Here is a 10,206-nt window from a genome sequence, read left to right as displayed (position 1 = left end):
CGCACACGCACACGCACACGCACACGCACACGCACACGCACACGCACACGCACACGCACACACACACAAAATGCCAGTAGTCAGCTCAATGTAATAACGAAGGATGCGCCCAATGAGTGTACGCGCACATTTGTATACCAGTGGAGTGTACGGATGACTAACATACACTTACATACAACTAATTAAGGATCAGTCTAGTTGATTCCTTAATAAAATATAAGACAACAAATGTACCTCTTTTTTAGACTGCGTCAGCTGCTTTTGTTGCTGCTGTTGCCATGGCTGCTGTTTTGCGGGTTGCTGCTGTTGTGTTTGTTGTTGCCATGGCTGCTGCTTTTCCTGCGGTTGCAACGGCTTCTGGTCTTGAGGCTGCTGTTGCTGCTGAGGGGGTGCAAGCGGTTCGTTCTCGTGTGCCGCACGGCTCCGCTCGGCAGTGATGTTGCTCTTCCCTAGACACAAACGGTAGCTACGTGATTACCAAATCGTCACCATAACTACCAAGCAGTAGCAAAAATGCATGGCTCATGCTCCTGTACACTACTGCGGCTCAATATGTGAATAGTCACTAGTGAGGAGCATACAGGACGAATGATTATCATAATTCTGGCTGTAAATTGACTGCTTTCAGTTTGTTCGTGAGTGCATACCTAGTGCCTTCGCTGCTTGCTGCAGGGATGGACCAATCCCCTGCCATGCCTGCCGTTGTTGATCGACAGCTGACTGTCGAACGCTAGGAACGTTCTCTTTAGACATTGGAACTGCTGTATTCACACTAGGTGGAAGTGTCTGCGGTGCAACGTTGCCGTTAGATGGAGCTAATTGCAGTTGTTGCCACATCTGTGAGAACTCGTCGGTCGCTTGCGGCTTTGGCTGAAGACGAGGCGGCAAATTCTGCAATGTCATTGCACAATGTAAGTGCCAAATTTTGCTACGTCATTAGATATAATATTACCAAATTTTTATACTTAATATTTCCCAAAGTAAAAAAGTTTTCCCCAGCTGCACTATTGCTCTACGATGTGCCACCACTACTTCTCATCCACATGTGCACCTATACGCTGACACCTTCAAGAAAGGTTTTTATTCATCCTCTACCTTCTGTCGATGAGTGTATCCGCCGCTTGTTTGGACTGCCTGGTGAGTAGGTTGTGGCAGCGGACTGTACTTCTTTGGACCTCTCGGAGTCACAAACTGTGGCTGTGTATTTTGTGGGTACGATCCTGGCTGATGGATCTTCTGCAGAAAAGTCACAGGGACAGGTATAGCAAACACTTTACCCCCCCAGATTTGAGAAGATCTACACCATGAGGCCCATATCTGAGTACCTGATGTAAGCCTATGTGGCTGTCAGTTGAAATCGCAAATGAATGGACGTCAAATGTTGAATGTGAACAAATAAATGTTGAATTTGGAAATGAAGGTTGCTGTTGTCGTTGATAACATTCTGACGCAACGCAGACCAATCAGCCTGCGATCAACCACGCTGTTCCCAGCAACGACTAACGTAACTCTAGCTTTTCACAGCTGCCTTGCAACCGTGGGAACCCGCTTGCTGTGGCACAAATGGGGAGTTGGGACTGTGGTTGAACCTACCTGCTGTGGCACGAACGGGGAGTTGGGACTGTGGTTGAACCTATCTTGGCTACGAATGGGGAGTTGGGTCTCGTGGGTTGCCACCTATCCTGGTGTGGGCACAGATGGGGAGTTGAGGAGCTGTGGTTGAACCTACCTGCTGTGGCACGGAAGGGAGTTGGACTGTGGTTGAACCTACCGGCTGTGTGCACGAATGGGGAGTTGGGACTGGTGGTTGAACCTACCTGTTGTGGGCAGCAAAGGGGAGTTGGGACTGTGGTTGAACCTACCTGCTGTGGCACGAATGGGGAGTTGGGACTGTGGTTGAACCTACCTGCTGTGGCACGAATGGGGAGTTGGGACTGTGGTTGAACCTACCTGCTGTGGCACGATACGTGGGAGTTGGACGTTGAACCTTACCTGCTGTGGCACGAACGGGGAGTTGGGACTGTGGTTGAACCTCTGCTGTGCGGCACGCGGCTCGTTGCGGCCACGCCCGGCCTCAGGCGTCTGCTCCCCACGCAGCTTCCTCTCTCCATGGCTGAGGTTGATCAGCGCGAATGCAGGAAGCCTGTAGCCGCAGTCCGACGAGCCCCTGTACAGCAAACAACACGCGATGCCTTTAATCGCCATAACCCGAACCGATAGGGCAAACCAAAGCATGAGCAGATGGGGAAATTCACCTCAAATTTCACTGTTAATTTGTTTACTGATTAATTGCGTGCAATTACTTATGTGCGAGTCACTATAGTTTCAGGAGTGCACGACTTGACACAAGTGATTTAATCAAGCGCTCCTGATGCGTATGCAGTTTTTTTACTTTGTAAAATATGCTCGACTGCTAATGCAACTGCCAGGACATATACTACAGCTACTGCAACTGTTGCTAACACCACAACTACTGCAGCTACTGCTCTCTACTGATGCTACTACTAAGGTTGCTACTACACTACTTTACTCTCACCTGATCGTAATTGCATTTGGAAATGCTTCGTCAAACACAACCTCGTACAGGACATAAGCACTCGTGGCTCCTGCAAGGAAATAGAGCTCATGCATTAGGAACACACAAGCCTGCGAGAAGGACGAAGAAACAGGAGTGCACGCAAGTGCTTGTAATGCCGATATAACACTACAGTCAACACTTTCTTTGGATTTTCATTCTCAATATAGGAATTCCGACGTCTCAGAGTTGATTAATGGTGCAACTAACACTTTTTACTGATTAAAAAACGAGCACTACAGTCAATTATGAAATTAGTCGAGTAGTTAATTACACTAAATGGCTTTGTACGGCCATTTCTGAATCATGCCATTAATGCGCAGCATGTACTACATGCAATCATATCATTTCAGCAGCATATCCCAAGGTAAAACACGCATGATCGGCACGACTGCTGTGGCCTAGACGATGTGCACTAGCTGCTCACACTAGCTGGCAGAGATGTGGATGCGTGCTCACCGGGCAGGATGCCGACGACGGTGCCGCGGAGACCCAGCGGCACGCTGTAGCCGTCGCGTGCGTTAACGACACGATCCCACAGTGCGTACGTCGTCGTCGTGTCCGCCTGCAGACTACCCGGGTTGTCGATGGGCTGCGCACACACGAAACAACGATCCATAGTCACAACAAGCCAATAGTAATAATGTCGCACATGTTAGATTAAAATGCTTACGTGCACATTACAATGTATGAAATATAGCAAAACATAGAAACGCTGAGAAAACAAAACAATGGACGAACCATGAGACGGTGCAGTGTTGCCACCGTGTTTGAAAAACGGCATCAAATTTAAAGAAAAATTGGCCCATCAGCAATGGATATCTCACGCAGACTTAGCATCAAGAATTAGAACTCTTAAGGCGTTGCTTTCCGTTAAAGGCATGGGTTTACATAGGTAATGCTGTCAGAATTATATGTCAACTTCCCGAGGTAGCATCGTGGGGACCCAGTTCTACAGCAGGCATCGATTGAAGTTAATCGGGATAAAGTGCCCTGCTCGAGGGCACGACAGCAGTGACCACGGCGGGACTTGAAACCCTGACCCTTCATCACAAAACTCCCCGAGTGCTAACCATCACGGGTCATCACTGCTCTTGCCTAACGCCGACAATTAACACAGCGACGGTAACGACGACGATTAACACAGCGACGGTAACGACGACGATTAACACAGCGACGGTAACGACGACGATTAACACAGCGACGGTAACGACGACGATTAACACAGCGATGGTAACGACGACGATTAACACAGCGATGGTAACAACGACGACGACGATCTCTCGGCCACTCACCCGGTAGATGAGATGCGAGCGCACTTGCATCTTCACCGTCTTGCCGGGCGTGCGGGCTTCGCGCAGCTTCTTCGCCTCGTCCTCAATGGCGCGCACGAGCGGCTCGGCGAGGTACTTGGTGCCGATCTCCTCCGGTGGCAGCTTGCTGCAGCCGAGCGTCGTAATGAAGCGCACAATCTCCTTGCCCTTCTCGCTGGAAACCCGCAACAACAACAACGTCAGCCCCTCCTCCTCCTCGCAGCATCACCTCGCCCGATTTCACGCCAAATCCGGAGCCATTTTACTTATTTTAGTTAATAAACTAATATATTTAACTTAAATGATATATATGCTTAATTTAATAACTAACTAATAATATACTAATAGTTAATATATTATAATATATATTATTACTTTAAGGCCGACCAAAAAATTACCTTTGGTTCGGGTCACCCGCCCGACTTCACATTTCGGAGTGAAAAATGAGCGACTGCGGTCACTTTTAGAGGGTTTCAAGAAAAAATCAAATTAAAAGATACCGCCTGCCGATCATACATATTCAAATATCCGACTCTTGTCATTTTATTTACCTAAGGAGAGTTCCAAAATATTTATTATTGTATTATAAACAGAACTTCATTGGCGAGAAGTGAAACAGTTCGTACCAACGTTTCCTACAACGTGAAACAGTCGTATAGAGCCTGGGCCGGCTACTTCATAAACAGAGCCTGAAGGTCGTATGGCGCGGCGGCCGGCTTTGATGTACGCGATCAATCGCGTACTATATAGTATACGCATGCTATCGTGCTATACGCGGCCGCAGAGCCATTTACACTTTGGTTACTCGCTCGTTCAAAGAGACGATTAATCGAGCTCCGTTTTTGGAGCGATTCCTAACACTACTATCCAGGTGTTCACATTTTGCAACAATCGAAAAATATCGATTGTTTAGTATACTATCGGCGATAAAAGCATAAAAAATAAAATAGAAAAAATAAAAATAAAAAATATAAGAATAAAAAAATTAAAAACATTATATTCCTGCCTACCCATGTTTTTGCAGGGAAAAAAAATTATTTATACCTACCTACCTACCCTAATTTTCACAATCCATGTGACCCGAACCAAAGGAATTTTTTTGTTTAGCCTAATGTATAATAATTATAATAATTTATTGTTACCCTTATTACCATTTTTATAATAGATCTAGAGTCACTTAAGTGTTCTGTCGGCAACAGTTTTTACGACTGTTTTACTTGTCTATGTCAGGACGACTAAAGTTGCTTGGTCCCGGATGGCAATACAAGCATAATTTCATCTTGCATCACTATCCGTCTCACAAGACAATGACGATGCTGGTGGAGGTGACTATGGCAACAGACACGATGATGATAATGAAGACAGGTTGCTGATGGTTGGGGCAAGGAACGTGGAAATAGTAATCACAATTAGAATGGTCACTCTCATGTTGTTGTTGTTGCTGATGATAACGATGTTGATGCTAATGATGACGCTGATGACGTTGATGATGATGCACGTGTAGACTTACTGCAGCAGTTGCAAGATAAACGCCAAGAAATATGAACAAATCAACATCCTGCGATCATCTACTATGCTCACCCGTTTGAGTTTGGGTAGATATCTTCCTCGTATACATCGTGAGAGTAGTTTGCCAAGCTCTCGAACAACTCCGGAAACCTGCAGCGGAACATGTAGCGATTAAATCATAATCCAAATAAACATCCAAACAGGTAACGGAAATAAGCACGGCTTCATCAAAAACACCACATTCAGTGTAAGTGCATCAAGTTAGGCATGGAGCAATGATAAAGACTCGAGTGAATGTGTATACAAAACACGGTGCTACCTAACCTTTCGCACGCAACTAGGGTTGTAATCGTGTTTCACTTAAGTGTCATTATTAATCAGATTTGAGTAGGTTTCGATAACACAAGTCACTCGCCTGTTACCTGCCGTATACCGAATAAATCGAAGATAGAAGAAGTCAACTAACTTTTCCATATATCGTTCGACGTCTTCAAGCACCTTTGGTGAATAGTACCAGTTATCGTCCATCTTCTTTGTGTAGCCTGGCACCTGCAGTGGCAAAGTTTGAATGAATGCATTCATTAGCATCAGCTCATCAGATTCAACCAATCTTTGTACCTTTCAATTCATTCCAACACTGATGTGCAAGCGCATACATACACTACATAACACCACATAAAAATTCTCTCTCTCTTGCAGTTAGCCAACCCAGAATTTCCAGCGTCGAAACGTTAGGTCGGTAGACAGGCACATCTCTAGCAACATAATAAAGACACGCCACACACCACATCACTTCTCTCTGTCATTGGAAATGAGGATTCATCCACATGCCGCTTACTGACCTCTTTGTTTGTCTTGTTTAGCTTGAGATTCAGTCCAATCTTGGCGTTCTGTGGGTCAGGATGGCCTCGCGGGCCCTTGATGAGATACAGCGAGCCTGTGATGCGAGACACAATGCTGCTACTCACACAGAGATGCTTCGCCGCAACGTAACCCGGCATCCACTTGATCCGCAGCTCCTGATGTAACGAACAGCGTGCGTTATCCACGTCACACACTATATTTAGGTTTTTTTTATGATGTTCCTGTATGTGTCTATAATTACATTCTACAGAAATTACACAGATTTTTATCGCGTCTCTCCATCAAATTATTAGCCACACTTGTACTGCAATGCAAGTATTACACAACACTATGCTGCTGAATGGAAATGTTGCAGATGAAACTGCTGTTTCCACGATTGGTAATGCAATCGTATACACCGTCGTTGATGAAAGTTGATAGGGCACAGGGTCATGACTACGTTCGAAGATAGATACCGACAATCAGTGTAGTCAGTGGTGAATGTATATAAATATAGACTTTTTACTCTAATTATGGTGGAAAGAGAAGGTGACATACATTTTCTCTCCCTTTCACCGGCGTCAGGTTCAAATCTGGCAGCACTTCAACTTTTATGCGAATACGACCTTTATACTTAGGGTCAATTTCCAGAACCTAGACAGATACAAACTAAATCTTAGCAAATGTTTGAAAATCACTGGTCATTATATGTAACTATAAATAATTCTAAAACTACCAAACAGTCAGTTACCTTTGTCCATCAACAACAATCACTACAAGAGAGTCAAATCATGAACGGTTGTAAATGTAATATTTAACGAATTATTAAATTTCTAATTAAACTATATAAAGTTGACATGCCACAACAACACATGGCACAATTGAGAGTGAAGACAACACGTCTGAGTTTTATCGTTCATATGTTTTGATCATTTTCGCTGTCATGTGTTTGCGGTTTCACATGCTCACCATCCACTGTGGCAACCAAGTATATTATAATGACCCATCTGCCTACTATTAGTATGACATTTTATTTTGAGGGGTGGCAGACGTTGATAACCTGCGGGTTCTTTCGCCACTCCTGTGCTTCCTTTGTAAACTAGATTAACTTGACTTGTATATTTCCTATATGCCGCTGTACACTGTATATACACGACTTATGCACAAAATAAACATCTTGAATCTTGAATCTGAAGACACTCATGGCTAACAATGGCAGCTTCTACTCTCCATACCTGACCCATGCATCCATAGTGGGGTTGCCCTAACATAAAGCAATCCGAGCCCACGCTGTAAAACTCATCAATTGTCTTGAATTGCTTGTATGTTGGACCCTCGACAATCAGATCCTGTAAACAATATACACATACACGTATTTATACACGTCATATTATCACATATATATCTGTCTCACTTGCACTGTGCTGACGTTCTTTCCAAAACTTTTTCCCAGAATACATGAAATATAAATCACGACACAAACCAGTTGCACACGGCTGTTATGACACACTGTTCAACCTCTAGCATGATCTAGAATGCGATAAAAAACCCGCACGACATAAAATTGCGACTAAGCAATGCGCACCTTGGCACAGAGCTGATATACCATCGGGATCGGCTTCTCAACCCACTGCTTCTCAAGCGTTACCCTTCCATCATCTTCACACACGTACCTGCGGGGAAAGTACACACACAAACCACGACTTTATGAACAAGCTATGATCTTATCATCAAGCTATGATCCTATGAACAAGCCATGATCCTATGAGCAAGCTCCAATTCTATGAACAAGCTATGTACCTACGAACAAACTATGACCCTAGGTCGAGCAACCGCATGCACGACAAGTAAGAGTGAGTGTGCTACACGAATATGTTTCTTCAAGCAGAGTAAGAATGAAGATTGGCGATGAGGTAGCCTAGACATAGACGAACACTCTGGCCAAACCGTCATGAGCGAAGCGCGACAATTGTGGATGTACTTCTGCAATTCCATCAACGAACCAATTATACTGCAAACAACTCGAGATTGGAGACATAGAGAACGTATCGCTGCTTTGCGCCAGCACTTACTTTTTGCCGCTGATCGGACGCACGTCCAGCAAGAGATGAGTATCACCGATCTTCACTCCCCACCTGTCGTGACACCTGTAGTAAACAACAAGCGATGGGTTTACAAGCACACCGCAATCAAACCTCACGGAGAGAGAAAACGGTTGAACTGCTGCGACATAGCGACAATGCACACATCTCAAAACTCACACACGCTGCCGAACAAGAGAGGATCCTACAGATTTTCTAGCGCAGTACAAGCAAAACAGCAGCAGACTTGATGCCGAGCAGAAGTGTTACACCACTGAGCGAGCGTTCTTACCGTGTAGAGAGTGCATTAACTTGCTGCTTCCACTGGCGCTGCATATCACTGTCTAAATCCTCTTGGTCCATATCCTTCGGGCCTACACTTATCCCGACTTTCACGCCTTTAGCAATGCTGATCCTGCAGCAAAACACGACGAATTTACATTTGTTACTCATGCACTCTCCAACGTTTACTTGTCGTAAGAGATCATATTGAATTCATAGTCGACTTCAGACATATACATCTCTCCTGTCAGGTAAAACTTGTTGGACAAAAACATAGCAATGCAACTTCATCAGACAATCCATACGGACATGGTTTTGTTACTCCCACCTCACTCTTCTACTACATCCCTTTGCATTAAAGATATTGTCAATGAAATCTTGTAAAACGAACCAGATGAGTGTGACACCACAGACTGTTTGTTATCGGCGTTTTTTGCATAAATTGCATAAACCTACCTAATTTGCATAATTTTTTTTTAAATATCAAAACCCCTAGCCCTTATTCATTCACATACCAAAAATGAGCAAAATCCGTTGAACCTGAACTGACTAATGGCAATTTCCATTTTTCCCAAAAAATCGCCGTGGCTCGAAAGTACGCCGACTGGCGTGCTCCAAAATAGAACGTTCCATATGGGAGCATATCAGTAACAACTACACCCAATTTCAAACATGTGGGTCAAACGGTTCCTGAGTTATCGTTGACCGAAACCAAATGTTGACGGACGGACGGACGGACGTACGACGGACGACGACCCATGGCAATAGCTCAGCTTGACGATGTCATGGTGAGCTAAAAATTAAAAATCCCCGCAGGATTCCGATCTTGGTTCACGCAGGTGACAACCACAGTAGAGAACCAGTTCTTGTTTTTGACTCCCTTTTCTCGGTCCCCTTCCTATTCCCCATCTCCAACTTCATTCTGTTTCTGTTTCTCTCTCGCTCTCTCCCCCCTTCCTCCCTCCCTCTCTCTCGCACTCTTCCCCATTCCTCCCTCCCTCCCTCTCTCTCTCTCTCTCTCTCTTTCCCCCTCCCTCCCTCCCTCCATCTCTCCCTCCCCCCCACACACACACTCACCGTCGAGGCGTGGCATGACGTTGATGTAGGTCTTCCAGAGGATGGGCAGCGCGTTGTCGTGGATGTGCATGTGCGGCAGATGCGGGATGAAGTCGTTGCCGACGAGGAAGCCCATCAGCACCCAGTCGTTGATGACCTGCTCCAGGTCGAACGGGAACGACAGCGCCCCCTTCAGTTCAGCGAACTCGTACTCGAGGTAGTCGCGCATCAGCGACAGATGCAGCAGGTGGTAGACCTGGTCCTCGGGACACTGTATCCTGCAGCGTACGAGGGCGGAGAGCATGAGGTCACATTGGGAATCAAAAACGAATTCACGTACACAAGTTCCAGAACATGAGAACACGTGAACGTGAATATTAACGTGAACATGAAAATGAATGAACATGAATGAACGTGAACGTGAATGTGAACGTGAACGTGAATGAACATGAACATGAACGTGAACATGAATGAACATGAACGTGAACATGAATGAACATGAACATGAATGAACGTGAACATGAATGAACGTAAACATGAATGAACG

General features: G+C 45.2%; 1 protein-coding gene across 1 annotated transcript in view; it reads right to left on the bottom strand.

Moving 5' to 3' along the window:
• The window catches only part of LOC106804901 (5'-3' exoribonuclease 1-like), a 33,311-nt gene that overhangs the window by 4,755 nt on the left and 18,350 nt on the right, over positions 1-10,206 (bottom strand). The window contains exons 11-26 of the mRNA XM_014806291.1: positions 9,677-9,937; positions 8,614-8,736; positions 8,313-8,387; positions 7,826-7,913; positions 7,476-7,589; positions 6,799-6,894; positions 6,240-6,416; positions 5,864-5,946; positions 5,470-5,547; positions 3,871-4,063; positions 3,035-3,167; positions 2,537-2,606; positions 1,993-2,167; positions 1,096-1,236; positions 648-891; positions 235-449 (exon numbers count right to left, since the gene is read on the bottom strand). Of these exons, the coding sequence (XP_014661777.1) occupies positions 235-449; positions 648-891; positions 1,096-1,236; positions 1,993-2,167; positions 2,537-2,606; positions 3,035-3,167; positions 3,871-4,063; positions 5,470-5,547; positions 5,864-5,946; positions 6,240-6,416; positions 6,799-6,894; positions 7,476-7,589; positions 7,826-7,913; positions 8,313-8,387; positions 8,614-8,736; positions 9,677-9,937 (2,266 nt within the window). The remainder of the gene's footprint in view (positions 1-234; positions 450-647; positions 892-1,095; positions 1,237-1,992; positions 2,168-2,536; positions 2,607-3,034; positions 3,168-3,870; positions 4,064-5,469; positions 5,548-5,863; positions 5,947-6,239; positions 6,417-6,798; positions 6,895-7,475; positions 7,590-7,825; positions 7,914-8,312; positions 8,388-8,613; positions 8,737-9,676; positions 9,938-10,206) is intronic.

Source organism: Priapulus caudatus, unplaced genomic scaffold, assembly GCF_000485595.1.
Source record: "Priapulus caudatus unplaced genomic scaffold, Priapulus_caudatus-5.0.1 Scaffold92, whole genome shotgun sequence".
In the NCBI taxonomy this organism is placed as follows: Eukaryota; Metazoa; Priapulida; class Priapulimorpha; order Priapulimorphida; family Priapulidae; genus Priapulus; species Priapulus caudatus.
Note: the sequence above shows the minus strand (reverse complement) of the source record. Positions and strands in the feature narration are given on the sequence as shown.